Source organism: Heterodontus francisci, chromosome 37 (genome assembly GCF_036365525.1).
Source record: "Heterodontus francisci isolate sHetFra1 chromosome 37, sHetFra1.hap1, whole genome shotgun sequence".
Classification (NCBI taxonomy): domain Eukaryota; kingdom Metazoa; phylum Chordata; class Chondrichthyes; order Heterodontiformes; family Heterodontidae; genus Heterodontus; species Heterodontus francisci.
In genome coordinates this window covers 14,429,902-14,455,094 of record NC_090407.1, presented here as the reverse complement: position 1 = coordinate 14,455,094, position 25,193 = coordinate 14,429,902, and the positions used below count along the sequence as shown (strand labels likewise).

Genomic DNA, 25,193 nt, shown 5'->3' with positions numbered 1-25,193 from the left:
CAATTGGAGTACACATCCATTGTCCCTACTGTCTGTCTTCTACCGCTTAACCAATTCCTGGTCGATGTCAATAGGTTGTGTTACAACCAGGTGAGGAGGGGGTCTCAGGCTCCCCTTTCGCCCCTTCTCTGGTTTGACTGCAACAGGGTTTATCCTTTTTTTTAACACAGTGATAGAACTTACCACCTCAGTGTGCACTTGGTCCTGTTCCTCTAATATAATTGCAAATGAACCAATCAGACTGGTTTTCTTGACTTTAAACAAGAAAGATGTGAGTTTATTTTCCTTATCACTCTAAACCGGTTAAAATTTACTAAAAATATGCTACACATCCATGCCCACATTCACACAAGAGCCACACACATGCATAAGTAGATTACAGAAAGAAAAACAGAGTTGGGAGGTTGGAGTAGAGTCTGTAATAAATGAAATTTAAATACAGTTCGGTAGTCCCAGAGTTCTTAGTTGAAATTGTAGTCCTGAAATCCTCGCTGGGCCACTTGCATGGTTGCAGAGTTGCTTGTATCCGAGTTGTTGGTTGTAGGGGTCTATAGACTTGGCTTCACCAGCTACAGCTTGAGCCTTCTCTGGATCTCTACTGGAGAGAGGGAGAGAGAGGGAGAGAGAGAGAACTGTTCCTTCGCTGGCTTTCAGTTACTGTCTGCCTTCTGAGTCATAACTCACAATCTCCCAGAGTTGCACAGGTGGTCACATGACATGACCACCTCTTTGCGTTTTAATGAGGTTCTTCTGGAATTTTCTCTGGATTTCAAGGCTCTCCCCTTAGGCTCTCCAGATATAGTTGGTGGCGTTTGGCTCTTTCAAAGTCAATGTGTGTTGATGGCTCTTGATGACCACATTGACAAGGTTATCTCAGGTAATTGAATCAGAGAGCACCCCATTGTTCTGGCTAGGCTGAGTCAATCATGTTTGTCTCCAATCTAATCCTTTGATGTTTCAACTGCAAATGTTCGTGGCCATCTTGGCTGCTAGCTGTTCTTTTTAAAAAAGTTATTTGTAGCAATTTCCAGTAAAAGTCTCAGGCAAAGTTGCAGTCGATGAAATTAATATTTCCCATTTGGCATGTGGGGTTTACATAACGTTGCCTCCAATCCATGTGCTTTCATTTTTGCTAACCTGTGTGGAACCTTATCAGATGCCTACCAGAAGTCCATGTAAATAATTTCCATAGACAGCTGTAGCACCTCTATTGCTACTCCAGCTGGCATCTGCTATCTTAGCACAGAGGAAGTACAGGGCCTAGGTTGGTAATCTTTCGGTCAGTTCTAATGAAAAGCTTGCCCATTCACTGCTCTAGTCATAGCCCTGCAAGTTTATTTCCTACAAATGCCCATCCAGTTTCCTTTTGAAATCATTCATGGTTTCTGCTTCCACTGCCCTTGTAGGTAAAGAGTTCAAGTTCATTACCACTCGCTGTGTAAAAAGGTTCTTCCTCAAATCCCCCTGTATCTCTTGCCCAAAAACTTAAATCTGTGTCCCCTAGTCCTTGCACCATCAGTTACTGGGAACAGTTTTTCCTTGTCTAATTTATCTAAACCTGTCATAATCTTGTACACCTCTATTAAATCTCCCCTCAATTTCCTTTGTTCCAAGGAGTTTCTCCAACCTAATATTGTAACTAAAATCCCTCATTGCTGGAACCATTCAAGTAAATCTCCTTTACACCTTCTCAAGGACCATTCCTAAAGTGTGGTGACTAGAACTGGGATGCAGCACTCTAGTTGTGGCCTAACCAGAGCTTTATACAGGTTCAGCATAACTTCCCTGTTGTGAAGCTCTGGTACTTTGCTAACTTTTCTCTCAATATGTCCTGCCACCTTCAAATATCTATGCACACTAACCCCCAGGTCCCTCTGTCCTCCCACTCTTTAGAACTGTGCCATTTAGTCAATATTGCCTCCCCCTATCTCCTCTGTCCAAATGCATCAGCTCACACCTCTCTGTACTAAATTGCATCTGCCACTTGCCTACCCATTCTGCTAGCCTATGTGTGTCCTGTTGCAGTTGATTGGCATCATCCTCATGGCCACACCTCCAGGTTTGGTACCAATGGCAAATTTTGAAATGTTATCATTTATATATATATATATCGAAAAAAATAAAGGAACTGCTGGATGAAAAATGTCCAAAGTCCATCTAATTCGCCTTCTACCATCCTGGTAGTTGCATGATACAACAATAATGGAGTTGCTGATTAATCATAGCAATCAATCTCTATCACTTAGTGTAAAACAGACCCAAGCATGAGGTGAGGAAAAACCCCAGTGATGGAGAGCTTTGGGAGCCATAAGTCCAAAGTCGCCTGTACCTCCCAAGCATGTTACACTTATCACTGGCATGTTTAAAATTACTCACATACTGTATCCTAAAATGTTATTTTCTCAAATAAATCTATCTAATTTTATTTGAATGAATCAATACTAACTGCTTCTGCCATCTCCCTGGAAAGTTTGTTGAAGCCATGGTTGATATTTAATTCTCTGTAGCAACATGTATCAAGCATTAAAAACATCTATAATATTGAAAAATTCCACAACAAACTACTTGAGGAATGAAGCCAGTGAGATTTTCCAGCACTAACTTCTGTCTCGTGTCCAGTACATTATAGAGAATACTTTGTACTTGTTTAAGTTGTTTACTTTCTCAGATATGCACTGACGTGTCAGCCTAGAATTTGAGATTAAGTCCTAGAGTAACATTAGGTCATTAGACCCACAATCTTGCTTTTTACAAAAGCAAAATACTGCAGATGATGGAAATCTGAAATCAAAACAGAAAATGCTGGGAATACTCAGCAGGTTTGGCATCATTTGTGGCGAGAGAAACAGAGTTAATGCTTCAGTCAGTTCTGATGAAAAGCTTGTTTTTTTTACATGGATTATACCTCCCTATCCACTTGCCCACCATAACCTTCAATCCTTTCCCTCTCTAAAAAGGATCCAGTCGCCTCCAGAACTCAATTATAATGTCACCTCAGTGTCCTTCCCCAGTAACTGATTCCACAGCTCGATCACTCTTTGAAATGAAAACATTCCCTTCTTCATTGATTAATGATCTCATAGTTAAGGATCCTGTAGGGATGAGTGATCATAGCATGCTAGAATTTCAAATTCAGTTTGAGGATGAGAAACTGGAGTGCCACACTAGCGTTCTGGAGTTAAACAAAGGTAATTACATAGGCATGAGGACAGATTTGACCCTAGTGGACTGGGCAGGAAGACTAAAAGGTAGGACAGTTGATGAGCAGTGGCAGATGTTTAAGGAGATATTCAATTCCTCCCAACTAAAATATATTCTAGAGAGGAAGAAAGATTCTAAGAGGGGGAGAAACATCCATGGCTAAGCAAGAAAGTTAAGGATAACATAAAGACAAAACCTAAGGCATACCATATTGCAAAGGCCAGTGGCAGGCTGAAAGATTGGGAAACTTTTAAAGATCAACAAAGGGTTACTAAAAAAGTAATAAAAAGAGCAAAGGTAAATTATGAAAGAAAACTAGCGCAAAATATAAAAATGGATAGCAAAAGTTTCTATAAGTATATAAAGGGTAAGAGAGTAGCTAAAGTAAATGTTGGTCCATTGGAGGATGAGACTGGGGAGTTCATAGAGGGGAACACAGAAATGGCGGAGGCACTAAATCAGTATTTTGTCTCAGTTTTCACGGTGGAGGACACTAGTACCATCCCAATAGTAACAGGTAATGCAGAGGTTATAGAAAGAGAGGAACTTAGAAAAATCATCATCACTAGGGAAAAAGTGCTGAGCAAACTATTGGGATTGAAGGCAGACAATTCCCCAGGGCCTGATTGCCTACATCCTAGGGTCTGAAAGGAAGTGGCAGCGGAGATAGTGGATCCATTGGTTATAATATTCCAAAATTCCCTGGATGCGGGAAAGGTTCCAGTGGATTGGAAAAAAGCTAATATAACACCCTTATTCAAAAAGGAGGGAGGCAGAAAGTAGGAAACTATAGACCAGTTAGTTTAACATCTGTCATTGGGAAATTGTTAGAATCCATTATTAAGGAAGTAATAACAGGACATTTAGAAAGTCAAAACGCAATCCATCAGAGTCAGCATGGTTTTATGAAGGGTAAATCGTGTTTGACTAATTTACTGGAGTTCTTCGAAGCTGTGACAAGCAAAGTGGATAATGGGGATGCTGTAGATGTAATATATCTGGACTTCCAGAAGGCATTTGATAAGGTGCTGCACAAAAGCTTAATACACAAGTTAAGATCACATGAGGTTAGAGGCAATTTATTAGCTTGGATAGAGGATTGGCTAACTAACAGAAAACAGAGAGTTGGGATAAATGGGTCTTTTTCTGGTTGGCAAGATGTAACTAGTGGGGTGCGACAGGGTTCGGTCCTCGGGCCCCAACTATTTATGTTCTATATTAATGACTTGGATGCAGGGATAGAAGGTACCATAGCCAAATTTGCAGATGACACTAAAATAGGTGGGATAGTAAGTTGCAAAAAAGAAATAAGAAATTTACAAATGGATATAGATAGGTGAGGTGAATTGGCCAAAATTTGGCAGATGGGGTTTAACGTGGATAAGTGTGAGGTTATCCATTTTGGTCGAAAGAATAGAAAGGCAAATTATTATCTAAATGGAGAGAAACTTCTGAGTGCTTTGGTGCAGAGGGATCTGGGTGTCCTCGTGCATGAATCGCAGAAAGCTAGTATGCAGGTGCAGCAGGTAATAAGGAAGGCAAATGGAATTTTGGCATTTATGGCTAAAGGAATACAATATAAAAGTAAGGAAGTGTTGCTGCAACTGTACAAGGCATTAATGAGACCGCACCTGGAGTATTGTGTACAATTTTGGTCCCCTTACTAACAAAGAACAAAGAAAATTACAGCACAGGAACAGGCCCTTCGGCCCTCCAAGCCTGCGCCGATCCAAATCCTCTATCTAAACATGTAAAAAAGAACAAAGAAAATTACAGCACAGGAACAGACCCTTCGGCCCTCCAAGCCGAAGGCTTGGAGGGATGTAGTTGCATTGGAGGCAGTTCAGAGGAGGTTCACTAGATTGATTCCAGGGATGGGGGGTTTGTCTTATGAAGAGAGATTGAGCAGTTTAGGCCTTTACTCTCTAGAGTTTAGAAGAATGAGAGGAGATCTAATTGAGCTATAGAAGATGATTAGGGGGATTGACAAAGTAGACGTAGAGAGGATGTTTCCTCTTGTGGGGCAATCTAGAACGAGAGATCAGAGTTTTAGGATAAGGGGTAGCAGATTTAAAACAGAGATGAGGAGAAATTACTTCTCTCAAAGGGTCGTGAGTCTGTGGAATTCACTACCCCAGAGTGCAGTGGATGCCAGGACATTGAGTAAATTTAAGGAGGAGATAGATTTTTAATTAGTAATGCGTTGAAGAGTTATGGAGAACGGGTAGGAAAGTGGAGTTGAGGCCAAGATGAGATCAGCCGTGATCATATTGAATGGCGGGGCAGGCTCGAGGGATTGAATTGCCCTACTCCTGCTCCTAGTTCTTATGCTCTTCCTAACTCAGTCAGCCTTGAAGTTACTTTGGTCCAGTGCGTTTATCTGATACTCTTCTCTCTGCTGTTATAGTAGAATGTTTGACCTACTTACTTTGAATCAGTTAATGTCTTTGCTTAAACAGTGGACAGAATTATAAATAAGCATGCTAAATTCCAATTTCTCAAACATAGCTAAAGGCCTCGGTTGTTTCTCCTTGTATTTAGGAACATAGGAGCAGGAGTAGGCCATTCAGCCCATCGAGCCTGCCCCGCCATTCAATATGATCATGGCTGATCATCAACTTCAATGCCTTTTTCCCACACTATCCCCATATCCCCTTATGCCATTTGTATTTAGAAATATGTCAATCTCTGCTTTAAACATACTCAATGAATGAGCTTCCACAGCCCTCTGGGGTAGAGAATTTCAAAGAGTCTCAACCCTCTGAGTAAAGAGATTTCTCCTCATCTCTGTCCCAAGTGGCTTCCTCCTTATTTTGAAATTGTATCCCCTGGTTCTAGACTCCCCAAATAGGGGAAACATCTTAGCTGCATCTACCCTGTCTATCCCTTTAAAGTATTTTGACGGTTTCAGTGAGATCACTTCTCATTCTTCGAAACTCTAGAGAATACAGGCCCAGTTTCCCCAATCTTTCTTCATAGGACAGTCCCACCATCCCGGGAATAAGACTGGTGAACCTTCGTTGCACTCCCTCTATGGCAGTAATATCCTTCCTAAGGTAAGGGGACCAAAACTGCACACAGTACTCCGAGTGTGGTCTAACCAAGGTTCTATACAATTGAAGCAAGACTTCACTACTCCTGTACTCAGATCCTCTTGCAATAAAGACTAAGAGACCATTAGCCTTCCTAATTGCTTTCACCCTCTAACACTATAAACAATTTGACAGGATTGGTCTCCCTCAATCTCTCTGTGACTTTACCTTTCTCTCTTCCTTTAAGATGCTCCTTAAAACCTACTTCTTTGACCAGGTTTTTAGTGACCTGTCCGAAAAAGAAAAATTCCAAGGGTGGGACCCGTCATCCGTGGTTAACTAAAGCAGTTAAAGATAGTATCAAACTTAAAGAAAAAGCCTATAATTGCGCAAAGATGCGAGGCAGGTCAGAAGATTGGACAGAATATAAAAAACAGTTAAAGATAGTATCAAAAAGATTGAAAAGGAAGGTAAAATTAGAGTACGAGAGAAAGCTAGCTAGAAATATAAAGACAAATAGTAAGAGTTTCTATAGATATTTTTAAAAGAAAAGAGTTAACAAAGTGAGCTTTGGTCCTATAGGAAGTGAGTCTGGGCAAGTAATAATGGATAATAAGGAGTTGGCAGATGAATTGAACAGATATTTTGCATCGATCTTCACTATTGAGGACACAAGTAACATCCCAGTATTAGCTGTAAGTCAGGAAATGGAAGGGAGGGAGGAACTCAAGAAAATTATAATCACCAAGAAAGTGGTACTGAACAAATTGTTGGAGCTGCGGGCTGACAAGTCCCCGGGTCCTGATGGACTTCATCCTAGGGTGTTAAAAGTGGCTAGTGAGATAGTTGATGCGTTAGTTTTAATTTTCCAAAATTCCCTAGATTTGGGAAAGGTTCCATTAGATTGGAAAATCGTGAATGTAACTCCTTTATTCAAAAAGGGAGGGAGACAGAAAGCAGGAAACTACAGGCCAGTTAGCTTAACATCTGTCTTAGGGAAAATGTTCGAAGCTATTATTAAAGACATTATAGCAGGGCATTTAGAAAAATTCAAGGTAATCAGGCAGTGTCAACATGGTTTTGTGAAAGGGAAATCATGTTTAACCAATTTATTGGAGTTCTTTGAGGGAGTTACATGTGTTGTGGATAAAGGGGAACCAGTGGATGTATTGTACTTAGATTTCCAGAAGTCATTTGATAAGGTGCCACATCAAAGGTTATTGCAGAAAATAAAAGATCATGGTGTAGGGGGTAACATATTGGTATGGATAGAAGATTGGCTAGCTAACAGAAAACAGAGAGCAGGCATAAATGGGTCATTTTCTGGTTGGCAAGATGTAACAAGTGGTGTGCCCCAGGGATCTGTGCTGGGGCCTCAATTTTTTACAATTTATATAAATGACTTAGATGAAGGGACCGAAGGTATGGTTGCTAAATTTGCTGATGACACAAGGATAGGTAGGAAAGTAACTTGTGAAGTGGACATAAGGGGGCTACAAAGGGATGTAGATAGGTTAAGTGAAGTGGGCAAAGAACTAGCAAATGGAGTGTAATGTGGGAAAGTGTGAAATTGCCCACTTTGGCAGGAAGAATAAAAAAGAAGTATATTATCTAAATGGTGAGAGATTGAAGAGCTCTGAGATGCAGAGGGATCTGGGTGTCCTAGCACACAAATCACAAAAGGTTAGTATGCAGGTACAGCCTGTAATTAGGAAAGCTAATAGAATGTTATCATTTATCGCGAGGGGAATTGAGTACAAAAGTAGGGTGGTTATGGTTCAGCTATACAGGGCATTGGTGAGACCACATCTGGAGTACTATGTACAGTACTGGTCTCCTTATTTAAGGAAGGATGTGAATGCGTTGGAGGCAGTGCAGAGAAGGTTAACTAGACTAATACCTGGAATGGACTGGCTGTCTTATGAGGAAAGATTGGACAGGCTAGGCCTGTATCCGCTGGAGTTTAGAAGAGTAAGAGACGATTGAAACGTATAAGATCCTGAGGGGTCTTGACAGGGTGGATGTGGAAAGCATGTTTCTCCTTGTGGGAGAATCTAGAACTAGGGGTCACTGTTTAAAAATAAGGGGTTGCCCATTTAAGACGGAGATGAGGAGAAATTTTTTGTCTGAGGGTCGTGAGTCTCAAAAGGCAGTGGAAGCAGAGTCTTTGAATATTTTAAGGCAGAGGTGGATAGATTCTTGATAAGCAAGGGGGTGGAAGGTTCTTGGGGTTAGGTGGAAATGTGGAGTAATCAGTTCAGCCATGAACTTATTGAATGGCGGAGCAGGTTTGATGGGCCAAGTGGCCTACTCCTGCTCCTAATTCGTATGTTAGTATGAATATCTCCTTATATGGCTCAGTGAAGCAGCTAGAATTATTTTACGATGTTAAAGACGCTTTATAGATGCAAGATGTTGTTATTTTTTTATGATTTGTGAATACTATTGATCCAAGAATTGAAACACAGAGCTACAGGTGAAAGCTAGGTTTGATTGTTTTTTTCCTAGCTGACTATTCAAACTCTTGAAAGGGTGCGGGACAGTCTGGGTGGCAAGTACCTTTATTTGGGTGTGTGAGCAGATCATTAAGAGAGCAAGACTACACCTTCTACTGGCAGGGTAGGGATCCAAAAGAACCAAGACAGCATGGAGTGTTTCGCCATCAGAAACTCTTTTCTCAGCATGATAGAGGCACCTACAAATGGCTCGGAACGCATACTGTCCATCCGACTGCTCACCGCCTTTGGTCCAGTAAAGCGACTCAGCACCTATGCTCCAACACTCTGCTCCCCACCTGAAGTTAAAGGCCAGTTCTATGAGGAACTCCATAATATCATTAATAGCATTCCTAATACTGAACATTTGTTCCTGCTGGGGGACTTTAACGCCAAGGTTGGGGCTTACCATGACACATGGCTCTCCTGCCTCAGGCGCTATGGCATTGGAAGGATGAATGAGAATGGACAGAGACTGCTGGAGCTGTGTACCTACCACAACCTCTGCATCACCAACTCGTTCTTTCAAATTAAACCCTGTCACCAGGTTTCATGGAGAAACCCAAGATCACGTCGTTGGCACAAGCTGAACCTCATCTTCACAAGGCGAGCCTCCAAAAACAGTGTTCAAATCACACGCAGCTTCCACAGTGCGGACTGCGACACCGACCACTCCCTGGTGTGCAGCAAAGTTAGACTCAAACCAAAGAAGTTACATCACTCCAAGCAGAATCGCTGCCCGTGCATTAACACTTCCAGAATTTCTTACCCACAGCTGTCACAAAAGTTTCTCAATTCACTTGAAAAAGCCCTTCAAAACACTCCTGCAGGGGATGCAGAGACCAAGTGGGCTCACATCAGAGACACCATCTATGACTCAGCAATGACCACCTTTGGCAAACGTGAGAAGCAGAATGCAGACTGGTTTCAATCTCACTTTGAAGGGATGGAACCAGTCATAGCTGCCAAGCACATTGCACTGCTGAACTACAAGAAAGCCCCCAGCGAGTTAACATCCTTAGCACTTAAAGCTGCCACTTAAAGCACCGCGCAAAGAACAGCCAGACGCTGTGCAAATGACTACTGGCAACACCTATGCAGTCGTATTCAGCTGGCCTCCAACACCGGAAATATCAGAGGAATGTATGATGACATTAAGAGAGCTTTTGGGCCAACCGTCAAGAGGATTGCCCCCCTCAAGTCTAAATCAGGGGAGATGATCACTGACCAACGCAAGCAAATGGACCGCAGGGTGGAGCACTACCTAGAACTGTACTCCAGGGAAAATGATGTCACTGATACTGCCCTCAATGCAGCCCAGACTCTGCCAGTCATGGATGAGCTGGACGAACAGCCAACAAAATCGGAGCTCAGTAATGCCATTGATTCTCTAGCCAGCGGAAAAGCCCCTGGAAAGGACGTCATTACCCCTGAAATAATCAAGTGTGCCAAGCCTGCTATACTCTCAGCACTCCATGAACTACTTTGCCTGTGCTGGGATAAGGGAGCAGTACCACAGGACATACGTGATACCAGTATAATCACCCTCCATAAAAACAAGGGCGGCTGCGGTGACTGCAACAACTACCGTGGAATCTCCCTGCTCATCATAGTGGGGAAAGCCTTCGCTCGAGTCGTTTTAAACAGACTCCAGAAGCTGGCTGAGCGTGTCTAACCTGAGGCACAGTGCGACTTTCGAGCAGAGAGATCCACCATTGACATGCTGTTCTCCCTTTGCCAGCTACAGGAGAAATGCCGCAAACAACAGATGCCCCTCTATGTTGCCTTCATAGATCTCACCAAAGCCTTTGACCTCGTCAGCAGACGTGGTCTCTTCAGACTACTAGAAAAGATCGGATGTCCACCAAAGCTACTAAGTATCATCACCTCATTCCATGACAATATGAAAGGCACAATTCAGCATAACTGTGCCCCATCAGACCCCTTTCCCATCCTGAGTGGTGTGAAACCGGGCTGTGTTCTCGCACCTACAGTTTGGGATTTTCTTCTCACTGCTGCTCTCTCACGCGTTTTAAGTCTTCAGAAGAAGGAATTTTCCTCCACACAAGATCAGATGGCAGATTGTTCAACCTTGCCCGTCTTAGAGCGAAGGTCAAAGTACAGAAAGTCGTCATCGGGGAACTCCTCTTTGCTGACGATGCTGCATTAACATCCCACACGGAAGAGTTTCTGCAGGCTTGCGGCTGCCTGCAACGAATTTGGCCTAACCGTCAGTTTAAAAAAAAACGAACATCATGGGGCAGGACGTCAGAAATGCTCCATCCATCAATATCAGTGACTACGCTCTGGAAGTGGTTCAAGAGTTCACCTACCTAGGCTCAACTATCACCAGTAACCTGTCTCGATGCAGAAATCAACAAGCGCATGGGAAAGGCGTCCGCTGCTATGTCCAGACTGGCCAAGAGGGTGTGGGAAAATGGCGCATTGACATGGAACATAAAAGTCCGAGTGTTTCAAGCCTGTGTCCTCAGTTCCTTGCTCTACGGCAGCGAGGCCTGGACAATGTATGTCAGCCAAGAGCGACGTCTCAATGCATTCCATCTTTGCTGCCTCCGGAGAATCTTTGGCATTAGGGTGGCGCAGTGGTTAGCACTGCAGCCTCACAGCTCCATCGACCCGGGTTCAATTCTGGGTACTGCCTGTGTGGAGTTTGCAAGTTCTCCCTGTATCTGCGTGGGTTTCCTCTGGGTGCTCCGGTTTCCTCCCACAGCCAAAAGACTTGCAGGTTGATAGGTAAATTTGCCATTATAAATTGTCCCTAGTATAGGTAGGTGGTAGGGGAATATAGGGACAGGTGAGGATGTGGTAGGAATATGGGATTAGAGTAGGATTAGTATAAATGGGTGGTTAATGGTCGGCACAGACTCGGTGGGCCGAAGGGCCTGTTTCAGTGCTGTATCTCTAAATCTAAATCTAAATCAGGTGGCAGCACCGTATCTCCAACGCAGATGTCCTCGAGGCAGCCAACATCCCCAGCATGTACGCCCTCTGAGCCAGCGGCGCTTGAGATGGTTTGGTTGTGTGAGCTGCATGGAAGATGGCAGGATCCCCAAGGATGTATTGTACAGCGAGCTCGTCACAGGTATCAGACCCACCGGCCATCCATGTCTCTGCTTTAAAGACGCTTGCAAACATGACATGAAGTCTTGCGACATTGACCACATGTTGTGGGAGCCAGTTGCCAGCGATCGCCAGAGATGCGGACAGCCATAAAGGCAGGGCTGAAGCGAGGCAAGTCAAAGAGATTCAGCAGTTGGCAGGAAAAGAGACAGAAGTGTAAGGAGAGAGCCAACTGTGTAACAGCCCCGACAACCAACTTCACCTGCAGCATCTGTGGAAGTCTGTCACTCTAGAATTGGCCTTTATAGCCACTCCAGGTGCTGCTCCACAAACCACTGACCACCTCTAGGCACTTACCCATTGTCTCTCGAGACAAGGAGGCCAAAAATGAAAAAAGGTGAGGAAGTGCAGCCACTTCACTCTGAATCTATCTCGGAGCAGGTCTGGGTCAGCACTATGTTCCTTACATGGGAGACTCTGCATTGCCATGCTTATACGATGTAGCCAGAAGGGAGAGACATTCTAGGTCTGAAAGAAAGAAAGAACTCCCTTTTTATAGCGCCTTTCAGGAAGTCCCACAGTGCTTTACAGCCAATGAAATATTTTTTGAGGTAATGTAGGAAACCCATCACCAGTTTGCACACTGCAAGATTCCACAAACAGCAATGAGGTAATGACCAAATAATCTGTTTTGTAGTGATACTGGTGAAGGAATAAATACTGACCTAAACAGTGGGGAGAACTCTCCTGCTGTTCTTTGAATAGTGCTGTGGGATCTTTTATGTATCTTACAGGACCGATGGGGCCTTAATTTAACGTTTCATCCGAAAGATGGCACCTCTGACAGTGGAGCAATCCCACAACCTTCTGACTCAGAGATGAAAGGGTTACCCACTGAATTAAGGCTTGCACCTCTGTGCCTTTAGCCATGTGGGTCAGGCTTTCAGGGACCTATTGTTTATGGCAGAGCAGGAGGACATTCGGCCCATTGAGTCCATGTCGGCTTTCAGGGACCTATTGTTACTCACCACCACCTTGCCCCTTTGCCCAATAGAATGGATTGAATATTTGATGCAAGGGCATATAAAGATGTGAGGGTCCTTGAGAGGGTGCAGAAGAGATTTACCAGAAAGATTCCAGGGATAGGGGATTTTAGTTGCAAGGTTAGGTTCGCAAAACTGGGGTTGTTCTCTTTAGAACAGAGGGGATTGTGGGGAGAATTTTAGAAATGTCCAAGATTATGACAGGCTTAGATAAGTTAGAGAAGAAAAAGACTGTTCCCATTAACTAATGGTACAAGGACTAGGGGACACAGATTGAAGTTTTGGGCAAAAGATGCAGGGGGAATATGAGGAAGAATTTTTTTACGCAGAGGGTGGGAATGACCTGGAACTCGCTGGTCACAAGGGTGGTGGAAGTGGAGACAATCAATGACTTCAAAAGGAAATTGGATGGCCAATTGAAGGAAATAGACTTGCAGGGCTACTGGGATTGAGTGGGGGAGTGAGACTGACAGAACAGCTCCATGGAGAGCCAGCATGGACTCGATGGGCCGAATGGCCTCCTTCTGTACCATAAGTAAATGATTCCAGGACTCTATGGTAGTGGGATGAACTCAGCTCTAGCAAAGAGCCTGGCGTGGACACAATACACTGACGGTCTCATTCTAAATCCCACTGAAGACATCCAATAGGCAACATACTTACACGGTGTGCATGCTTTGTTTTACAGATGTGAATGAATGTGAAGAGGACAATGGAGGATGCGAAGGTCAATGCTGTAACACTATCGGCAACTTCTACTGCAAGTGCCATGAGGGCTTGAAGCTGAAGGCCGATGGGAAAACCTGTGAAGGTAGGGGTATGGCTCATTGGGCATTGGAACTTTTGAGCAACGTGATGTGAACTCTCCGAGACTTGTTGTTATGGGAACCAAATTTGGAATTGGACTGTAGAGGCTTGAAATAGTTTTGTTGAATAGTTGGAATCACAACCTTCCATGGACTAATCCAATTTCACAACTGGTTTTTCAGCCGTTTACACTGAGACTATTTGGAGCTCCTGTTGATCTCAGTTTGTATGGCAAATGTCACCGTGCACCGATTTGTGTTATGGGGCAGAATTTGCAAGCACCTGCTCCCAGGGTAGATGGGAATATCAATTGAAAATGGCCATGGAGGTCAGTCCACTTAAACCACACAACCATTCCATAAGAGAGAGAGAAAGAGATGGGTGCTACAGATTAGAATGTGTCGGGTGGATGGGTACTGGAGATTACAAAGTTGTGGGGGGGATGGGTGCTACAGAATAGAATGTGGCGGGGGAGCTGGGTGCAGGAGATTAGAATGTGTGGGGGGGATGGGTGCTAGAGATTAGAATGTGTGGAGGGGGTGGGTGCTGCAGATTAGAAGGTGTGGGGGGGATGGGTGCTGGAGATTAGAATATGTGGAGGGGGTGGGTGCTGCAGATTAGAATGTGTGGAGGGGGTGGGTGCTGCAGATTAGAATGTGTGGGGGGGATGGGTGCTGGAGATTCAAATGTTGAGGGGGGGGTGCTGCAGATTAGAATGTGTTTGGGGGAGGGGGATGGGTGCTGCAGATTACAATGTGTGGAGGGGGTGGGTGCTGCAGATTGGAGTGAGTGGGGGGGATGGGTGCTGGAGATTAGAATGTGTTTGGGGGCGGGATGGGTGCTGGAGATTAGAATGTGTGGAGGGGGTGGGTGCTGCAGATTAGATTGGGGGGGGGATGGGTGCTGGAGATTAGAATATGTGGAGGGGGTGGGTGCTGCAGATTAGAAGTTGTGGGGGGATGGTGCTGGACATTAGAATGTGGGTGGGGGATGGGTGCTGCAGATTACAATGTGTGGAGGGGGTGGGTGCTGCAGATTAGAATGTGTGGGGGGGAAGGGTGCTGGAGATGACAATGTGGGGGGGGGATGGGTGCTGGAGATTAGAATGTGATGAGTGATGAATGCTGGTGATTAGAATATGGGGGAAGGGTGCTGGAGTTTAGAAAGCGGGTAGAAGATGGGTGCTGGAGATTAGAAAGTGGGTGGAAGATGGGTGTTGGAGATTAGAAAGTGGGTGGAAGATGGGTGCTGGAGATTAGAAAGTGGGTGGAAAATGGGTGTTTGAGGTTAGAAAGTGAGTGGAAGATGGGTGCTGGAGATTAGAAAGTTGGTGGAAGATGGGTGCTGCAGATTAGAAAGTGGGTGGAAGATGGGAGCTGGAGATTAGAAAGTGGGTGGAAGCTGGGTGCTGGAGATTAGAAAGTGGGTGGAAACTGGGAGCTGGAGATTAGAAAGTGGGTGGAAGATGGGTGCTGGATTTTAGAAAGTAGGTGGAAGATGGGTGCTGGAGATTAGAAAGTGGGTGGAAGCTGGGTGCTGGAGATTAGAAAGTGGGTGGAAGCTGGGAGCTGGAGATTAGAAAGTGGGTGGAAGATGGGTGCTGGATTTTAGAAAGTAGGTGCAAGCTGGGTGCTGGAGATTAGAAAGTGGGTGGAAGCTGGGTGCTGGAGATTAGAAAGTGGGTGGAAGATGGGTGCTGGATTTTAGAAAGTAGGTGCAAGATGGGTGTTGGAGATTAGAAAGTGGGTGGAAGCTGGGTGCTGGAGATTAGAAAGTGGGTGGAAGCTGGGTGCTGGAGATTAGAAAGTGGGTGGAAGAGGGGTGACGGTTATTAGAAAGTAGGTGGAAGATGGGTGTTGGAGATTAGAAAGTGTGTGGAAGATGGGTACTGGAGCTTAGAAAGTAGGTGCAAGCTGGGTGCTGGAGATTAGAAAGTGGGTGGAAGCTGGGTGCTGGAGATTAGAAAGTGGGTGGAAGATGGGTGCTGGATTTTAGAAAGTAGGTGCAAGGTGGGTGTTGGAGATTAGAAAGTGGGTGGAAGCTGGGTGCTGGAGATTAGAAAGTGGGTGGAAGATGGGGGCTGGATTTTAGAAAGTGAGTGAAAGATGGGTGCTGGAGATTAGAATATGTGGGGGATGGGTGCTGGAGATTAGAATGTGTGGAGGGGGTGGGTGCTGGAGATTAGAACGTGGAGGGGGGCATGGGTGCTGGAGATTAGAAAGTGGGTGGAAGATGGGTGCTGGATTTTAGAAAGTGGGTGGAAGATGGGTGCTGGAGATTAGAATGTGTGGAGGGGGTGGGTGCTGGAGATTAGAACGTGGAGGGGGGCATGGGTGCTGGAGATTAGAAAGTGGGTGGAAGCTGGGTGCTGGAGATTGGAAAGTGAGTGGAAGATGGGTGCTGGAGGTTAGAAAGTGGGTAGAAGCTGGGTGCTGGAGATTGGAAAGTGAGTGGAAGATGGGTGCTGGAGATTAGAAAGTGGGTGAAAGATGGGTGCTGGAAATTAGAAAGTGGGTGGAAGATGGGTGCTGGAGATTAGAAAGTGGGTGGAAGATGGGTGCTGGAGATTAGAAAGTGGGTGGAAGCTGGGTGCTGGAGATTAGAAAGTGGGTGGAAAATGGGTGCTGGAGGTTAGTAAGTGGGTGGAAAATGGGTGTTTGAGATTAGAAAGTGAGTGGAAGATGGGAGCGGGTGATTAGAAAGTGGGTGGAAGATGGGTGCTGGAAATTAGAAAGTGGGTGGAAGATGGGTGCTGGAGATTAGAAAGTGGGTGGAAGATGGGTGCTGGAGATTAGAATGTGTGGAGGGGGTGGGTGCTGGAGATTAGAACGTGGAAGGGGGCATGGGTGCTGGAGATTAGAAAGTGGGTGGAAGATGGGTGCTGGATTTTAGAAAGTGGGTGGAAGATGGGTGCTGGAGATTAGAATGTGTGGAGGGGGTGGGTGCTGGAGATTAGAACGTGGAGGGGGGCATGGGTGCTGGAGATTAGAAAGTGGGTGGAAGATGGGTGCTGGAGATTAGAAAGTGGGTGGAAGATGGGTGCTGGAGATTAGAAAGTGGGTGGAAGATGGGTGCTGGAGATTACAAAGTGGGTGGAAGCTGGGTGCTGGAGATTGGAAAGTGGGTGGAAGTTGGGTGCTGGATTTTAGAAAGTAGGTGGAAGATGGGTGCTGGAGATTAGAAAGTGGGTGAAAGATGGGTGCTGGAAATTAGTAAGTGGGTGGAAGATGGTTGCTGGAGATTAGAAAGTGCGTGGAAGACGGGTGCTGGAGATTAGAAAGTGGGTGGAAGCTGGGTGCTGGAGATTAGAAAGTGGGTGGAAAATGGGTGCTGGAGGTTAGTAAGTGGGTGGAAAATGGGTGTTTGAGATTAGAAAGTGAGTGGAAGATGGGAGCGGGTGATTAGAAAGTGGGTGGAAGATGGGTGCTGGAAATTAGAAAGTGGGTGGAAGATGGGTGCTGGAGATTAGAAAGTGGCTGGAAGATGGGTGCTGGAGATTAGAAAGTGGGTGGAAGCTGGGTGCTGGAGATTAGAAAGTGGTTGGAAAATGGGTGCTGGAGATTAGAAAGTGGGTGGAAGATGGGAGCGGGAGATTAGAAAGTGGGTGGAAGATGGGTGCTGGAAATTAGAAAGTGGGTGGAAGATGGGTGCTGGAGATTAGAAAGTGGGTGGAAGATGGGTGCTGGAGATTAGAAAGTGGGTGGAAGCTGGGAGCGGGAGATTAGAAAGTGGGTGGAAGATGGGTGCTGGAAATTAGAAAGTGGGTGGAAGATGGGTGCTGGAGATTAGAAAGTGGGTGGAAGATGGGTGCTGGAGATTAGAAAGTGGGTGGAAGCTGGGTGCAGGAGGTTAGAAAGTGGGTGGAAAATGGGTGTTTGAGATTAGAAAGTGAGTGGAAGATGGGAGCGGGTGATTAGAAAGTGGGTGGAAGATGGGAGCGGGTGATTAGAAAGTGGGTGGAAGATGGGTGCTGGAAATTAGAAAGTGGGTGGAAGATGGGTGCTGGAGATTAGAAAGTGGGTGGGAGCTGGGTGCTGGAGATTAGAAAGTAGGTGGAAGATGGGTGCCGGAAATTAGAAAGTGGGTGGAAGATGGGTGCTGGAGATTAGAAGGTCGGTGGAAGATGGGTGCTGGAGATTAGAAAGTGAGTGGAAGATGGGTGCTGGAGACTAGAAAGTGGGTGGAAGATGGGTGCTGGAGATTAGAAAGTTGGTGATAGATGGGTGCTGGAGATTAGAAAGTGGGTGGAAGATGGGTGCTGGAGATTTGAAAGTGGGTGGAAGATGGGTGCTGGAGATTAGAAAGTAGGTGGAAGATGGGTGCTGGAGATTTGAAAGTGGGTGGAAGATGGGTGCTGGAGATGGGAAAGTGGGTGGAAGATGGGTGTTGGAGATTAGAAAGTGGGTGGAAGATGGGTGCTGGAGATTAGAAAGTGGGTGGAAGCTGGGTGTTGGAGATTAGAAAGTGGGTGGAAGATGGGTGCTGGAGATTAGAAAGTGGGTGGAATATGGGTTCTGGAGATTAGAAAGTGGGTGGAAGCTGGGTGCTGCAGATTAGAAAGTGGGTGGAAGATGGGTGCTGGAGGTTAGAAAGTGGGTGGAAGATGGGTGTTTGAGATTAGAAAGTGAGTGGAAGATGGGTGCTGGTGATTAGAAAGTAGGTGGAAGATGGGTGTTGGAGATTAGAAAGTGGGTGGAAGATGGGTGCTGGAGATTTGAAAGTTGATGATAGATCGGTGTTGGAGATTAGAAAGTAGGCGGAAGATGAGTGTTGGAGATTAGAAAGTGGGTGGAAGATGGGTGCCGGAGATTAGAAAGTTGATGATAGATGAGTGTTGGAGATTAGAAAGTAGGCGGAAGATGGGTGCTGGAGATTAGAAAGTGGGTGGAAGATGGGTGCTGGAGATTACAAAGTGGGTGGAAGCTGGGTGCTGGAGATTGGAAAGTGAATGGAAGATGGGTGCTGGAGGTTAGAAAGTGGGTAGAAGCTGGGTGCTGGAGATTGGAAAGTGAGTGGAAGATGGGTGCTGGAGATTAGAAAGTGGGTGAAAGATGGGTGCTGGAGATTAGAAAGTGGGTGGAAAATGGGTGCTGGAGGTTAGTAAGTGGGTGGAAAATGGGTGTTTGAGATTAGAAAGTGTGGAAGATGGGTGCTGGAGATTAGAAAGTGGGTGGAAGATGGGAGCGGGAGATTAGAAAGTGGGTGGAAGATGGGTGCTGGAAATTAGAAAGTGGGTGGAAGATGGGTGCTGGAGATTAGAAAGTGGGTGGAAGATGGGTGCTGGAGATTAGAAAGTGGGTGGAAGCTGGGTGCAGGAGGTTAGAAAGTGGGTGGAAAATGGGTGTTTGAGATTAGAAAGTGAGTGGAAGATGGGAGCGGGTGATTAGAAAGTGGGTGGAAGATGGGAGCGGGTGATTAGAAAGTGGGTGGAAGATGGGTGCTGGAAATTAGAAAGTGGGTGGAAGATGGGTGCTGGAGATTAGAAAGTGGGTGGGAGCTGGGTGCTGGAGATTAGAAAGTAGGTGGAAGATGGGTGCCGGAAATTAGAAAGTGGGTGGATGATGGGTGCTGGAGATTAGAAAGTGGGTGGAAGATGGGTGCTGGAGATTAGAAGGTCGGTGGAAGATGGGTGCTGGAGATTAGAAAGTGAGTGGAAGATGGGTGCTGGAGATTAGAAAGTGGGTGGAAGATGGGTGCTGGAGATTAGAAAGTTGGTGATAGATGGGTGCTGGAGATTAGAAAGTGGGTGGAAGATGGGTGCTGGAGATTTGAAAGTGGGTGGAAGATGGGTGCTGGAGATTAGAAAGTAGGTGGAAGATGGGTGCTGGAGATTTGAAAGTGGGTGGAAGATGGGTGCTGGAGATGGGAAAGTGGGTGGAAGATGGGTGTTGGAGATTAGAAAGTGGGTGGAAGATGGGTGCTGGAGATTAGAAAGTGGGTGGAAGCTGGGTGTTGGAGATTAGAAAGTGGGTGGAAGATGGGTGCTGGAGGTTAGAAAGTGGGTGGAAGATGGGTGTTTGAGATTAGAAAGTGAGTGGAAGATGGGTGCTGGTGATTAGAAAGTAGGTGGAAGATGGGTGTTGGAGATTAGAAAGTGGGTGGAAGATGGGTGCTGGAGATTTGAAAGTTGATGATAGATCGGTGTTGGAGATTAGAAAGTAGGCGGAAGATGAGTGTTGGAGATTAGAAAGTGGGTGGAAGATGGGTGCCGGAGATTAGAAAGTTGATGATAGATGAGTGTTGGAGATTAGAAAGTAGGCGGAAGATGGGTGCTGGAGATTAGAAAGTGGGTGGAAGATGGGTGCTGGAGATTAGAAAGTGGATGTAAGATGTTTGCTGGAGTTAAGTATGTCGAAGGGGAAATGGGTGTTGGCAATAAGAATGTTTGGGGGGAGATGTGTGCTGGAAATGAGAATGTGTGGGGATGACGGGTACTGGAGAATTTAATGTGGGGGACAGATGGGTACTGGGTTCATGGAAGAAGAAGTTATGCACTCTTCTGTTGTGCTGGTGTGTGATGTTTACTTGTAGTATCTTGTGTAATGTTTGACTATCATATCAGTGTGTATTGTTTGCCTGAAGTATTGGTGTGTCCTGTTTACTTGAGGTATCGGTGTGCAATGTTTACCTGTAGTATTAGTGTGTAATGTATACCTGTATTATCAGTGCGTAATGTTTGACTGCGGTATCAGCGTGTGGTGTTTGACTGTCATATCAGGTTGTAATGTTTAATTGCATTATCAGTGTGTAATGTTTACCTGTAGTATCGGTCTGTGATGTTTGACTGTAGAATCGGTGTGTAATGTTGGACTGTAGCATCAGTGTGTAATGTTGGGCTGTAGTATCGGTTTATAATGTTTACCTGTGGTATCGGCGTGTAATGGTTGACTGTAGTATCAGTGTGTAATATTCACCTGTAGTATCAGTGTGTAATATTTGACTGTCGTATCAGTGTGTAATATTTACCTGTAGTATCAGTGTGTAATGTTGGACTGTAGCATCAGTGTGTAATGTTGGGCGGTAGTATCGGTTTATATTGTTTACCTGTGGTATCGGTGTGTAATTGTTACCTGTAGTATCAGTGTGTATTATTTACCTGTAGCATCAATGTGTAATGTTGGTTTGTAGTATCCATGTGTAATGCTGTACTGTAGTATCCATGTGCAATGTTTACCTGCAATATCGGTGCGTAATGTTTGACTAATACTGGTGTGTAATGTTGGATTGTAGTATCGATGTGTAATATTTTATTGTAGTATCAGTGTGTAATGTTGTACTGTAATATCCGTGTGTAATGTTTACCTGCAGTATCAGTGTTTAATGTTTGACTAATATCGGTGTGTAATGTTGGATTGTAGTATCGGTGTGTAATGTTTTATTGTAGTGTTGGTGTGTAATGTTTTATTGGAGTATCTGTGTGTAATGGTTTCCTGTAGTATCGGTGTGTAATATTCACATGTAGTATTAGTGTGTAATGTTTGACTGTAGTATTAATGTGTAATGTTTGACTGTAGTATTAGTGTGTAATGTTTGACTGTAGTGTACTGTGTGACACTTCTCATTTAATTTGTAACTGCTCATGCATGCCTCTCATGACAATTACATGATGGATCTGATCTGGCGAATGCTAATGGAAGATTCCAGAAACTCTGAGCCTGATTGTTAATGTTTATGGAGTTTATGAATAATACCTTATGATATTTGAACTACACTCTTTGATAGTGTGCTTCATTGCTATTTGTTTCAGCTGTTTATCTTGTCTCTGTAAATATTGGCAGTGATTTTTTTTCAATTCTAGAATTTATCTTGCTGGAAGGATCATTAGTTTCCTTTGTGTTTATCTGTAACAGTTTGTAATCAATAAGGTTCCACTCTGGTTTGGTCTGAAGTTCATGCCAACTTCTTTCTGGAGGTATAGATGTGATAAGTTCTATTCTAGACTTCTATGTGCATTGTATTCACAAATGGTTGTCTCTGTTGATATTTCAATACCGTGGTGGTTATCATGTTTTTAATAGGTTTTCAAGGTATATTTGTTTTCCTATCTGATATAAAACATTGTAATGTTTCTTCTGTTTCTTCATTTTACTTGGGTTCTGCAGTTTTATCTTTTTGTCATGCGAGGGTTCTGGTCTGATTCATCACTGTCTAGCTTCTGTTGAGAGTATTGGTTGCTCTGTGGGTCCATGTCTCTCTCATCTCTGTTGAAGATGAGAGTCCCAATTGTTTTATTGATGAGGGATACTGTAATAATAAGTGCTTAATGCTATTAATACTCCCGCTGGTGAGAGCTTGCTTTTATAACTGTTATTATTAGAGACACTGAGGGTTTATATTGTAACAGGTTGATGCTTCAGCAAGATCATAACTAACAGACGGTAGAAGTTATATTCAGACATAACAAGCCTGCATACACATTTCAAACTCACTTTCTAACACTGACAGACATGAATGGAACCCAGTTGAGTGAGATAGGGTAGGATGAATCTGTACCTTTAGGAGACGAGGGGAGAAAACTGGAGGGGGAGGATAAAAGTCAAAAGTCTAGATCATACAGAAGATTGCCAATACAGATAAAGAGGGTCTGTTATAAAGAGCTCTTGTAGACTTGACGTGGATATGTTCGAATTCCATTCTTATATTTTCATGAGAATAAGGAGGAAAGAAACAAAAATGCCTTGTAAAGAAACATTGGAGGAATAGCTATAACACAGGCAGTGGCTGCTGGGCTGTTTGTTCCTATAGGTGTGGAAGGTCTGATTGTGTCTATGGTTATTGGTAAAAGGTCACATCCCAAAGTGCAGGACAGCAGCGGGGTTGAAAAGTATAAAGGAGAAATAATGTAAATGAGGGAGTGGTGGATAGATGCCAGCTTGGCTCACTGGTAGCACTCTCACCTTAGGGTAATGGGTTCAAGCAGACATGAGCTTCTCAAAAGTTAAGATCTGTTGAACAGACCAGAAGTGTTTGGCACAAAAGGTGAAACTGAACTTATTGGAGGCAGATTTAGCTCTGGAAAGATGTGAGAGTTCCAGTTGAAGACAGAGGATACAGTGAGGCCAAGAATTTAATAGATGAAGCTGGATTTGGAAGATAATTCAATAAGAATGACGTGTAATTGGGTAACTTGGTACTTATAATAATAGTTTATTGTGTATGGCATTCATTACTAAAGGACAAACAAAAATCCACCTAGTTGTAATATATATTGATATAAAAACAGATAAAATAAAGCATAATTAAATTGGCAGTTATCTAGTGGGTAATTACTTGCAGTTTCTGGTATTTATTCCAACACAGTGGCTCCTGTTTAAAGATTGAAAACACTGCTTGTGTGTTGTCTCTCCTGAGGGACCTGTATAGTATAATTCCCATAATCTGCCTGTGTGGCGCAGTATTTAAAATAGTGGATGTGTTCCCATGGTGACCAATTCCAGGGGCCTACAAATCACAGTGCTAAGACCACATGCTGGCCTTGAACTCTGGTATTCTGGCTCTCCAAAGCCCAGGCAGCTCAGTTTTGTTGTGTTTATGTTTCTCACTTGTTGCTTTTGCCAATCGGTTTTTATGCTTCGACCCGGAGCCCAGTGACTAGAATTCGGTCACCTTCTTGACAGCATTAGTTCGCACGTTTCACATCTCCGCTCGCCCTGCCATCTCAGACGCGTCCTCCTCAGCCTTAGTCAGCAGCCTATGTCAGGGACTCCTCCTCCCATTTTAGCACACTCACGCTGCTTGTGACTTCATTTATCCTGCAGCAGACAGTGCAGATTTAATGACATGGCAAATGATGCATCACAACCATTGCATACATGCATCAACATCACTCATTCTGCATTGGCATTCACACGACACATCTAATCACATAAACAATACCAGTCTTCATCTTGGCACAACATCATTTAGTGAATTGCACCAAGGCTGCTTATGCATTCCATTGCTTTCCTTTCTATCCTCTGCCTTAAAGACACGGAGCCATGGAAGAAAACAATGGAGTAGCTTCACCAGGACCACTTACCCTCGCTGATCTGAGCAAGTCATTGATGTGCTTGCGGCACTGCACCCATGCTCTACGAGTGACCTCACGGTTTGAGACCTCCTTTGCTGCCTCCATCCAGGCTTTCTTGGTGAGGCAGGAGGGTCTTTGCACTCCATCTGCAGGGGAGAGGACCTCCTGCCTTTCCCTGACAGCCTGGAGGAGAACCTGCAGGGTGGCATCACTGAACTGTGGGACGGGACGCTGCCTGCTGGCTCCATTTGATTCACTTTGGCTGTAGGGAAAATAAATGATGTGAAGTTGGTGGTGGCTTTCACAAAATAAGGGAGGCAAAAACATTTTGATTTAAGTAAAAGCTTCAGTTTAAGTTAATTTGAAGATACTTACATGAAAGGAAGGCTGCTGATCTGTGAGGCTGTAAGCACAGAATGTTTTATATCTGTGGCAATAAAGGTGCTTGGGGCGATGACGGCAGGTTCCATCAATGAAAGGCCACCCCTGCTGCATGATCCCACGTGTCCCCCGTGCCCATCGCCACATGGCTAATTTAAATTCAAAATTGCGTGGAAACGGGATTTGCAGTGCAAGTTACAATAACTTGCCGTCCCGTCGTCGGGAACACTGCGGCACTCATAAGATTCCACCCGATGTGTTTGGGGTGGGGAAGGAGGACAGGTTTTCCCTTGTCCACCCTGACTGCCAGAGAAGGATCCTGGCCAAATGGGGCCAAACCGTGGCAAAGATCTGGCCCATGTTCCAGGCACCCTCCCCTCTGTTCATGTGACTTACACTCTCTCCAGTCCTAGGATTTTTGTTAGGTCAGGGTATCAAAGGATATGAATGCAGGGCGGGTAAATGGAGTTGAGGTACAGATCAGTCATCATTTAATTAAATAGTAGAACAGATTTGAAGAGCTTAATACCCAGAACTTAGAACATTATATTATGAGTGCAAGTTTCATAAACCTGGCTAAAATGCCATGAGTGAGTTTAGAATGTTGAGGGATGATCTAATTTTGGTGTTTAAAATGTTAAAAGGATTTGATAGGGTAAATACAGAAAAAAACTATTTCTTCTAATGGGGGAATCAAGAATGAGGGGACAGTGGCACAGTGGTGAGCACCGCAGCCTCACAGCTCCAGCGACCCGGGTTTGGTTCTGGGTACTGCCTGTATGGAGTTTGCAAGTTTTCCCTGTGACCGTGTGGGTTTCTGCCAGGTGCTCTGGTTTCCACCCACAGCCAAAGACTTGCAGGTTGGTAGGTAAATTGGCCATTGTAAATTTCCCCTAGTGTAGGTAGGTGGTAGGAGAATTGTGCGGATGTGGTAGGGAATGTGGGATTGATGTAGGATCAGTATAGGTGGGTGGTTGATGGTCGGCACAGACTCGGTGGGCCGAAGGGCCTGTTTCAGTGCTGTATCTCTCTATGACTCTATAATCTTAAAATTAGATCCAGGCCATTTAGGAGCAAAAGCAGGAAGCACTTTTTCACACAAAGTGTGGTAGAAATCTGGAATTCTCTTCCCCAGAAGTCTGTG

General features: G+C 44.7%; 1 protein-coding gene across 2 annotated transcripts in view; it reads left to right on the top strand.

The window, feature by feature from the left end:
• The window catches only part of LOC137352076 (multiple epidermal growth factor-like domains protein 6), a 392,916-nt gene that overhangs the window by 160,889 nt on the left and 206,834 nt on the right, over positions 1 to 25,193 (top strand). For both annotated transcript variants that reach the window (XM_068017149.1, XM_068017148.1), the window contains exon 5: positions 13,541 to 13,663. In XM_068017149.1, the coding sequence (XP_067873250.1) occupies positions 13,541 to 13,663 (123 nt within the window). The remainder of the gene's footprint in view (positions 1 to 13,540; positions 13,664 to 25,193) is intronic.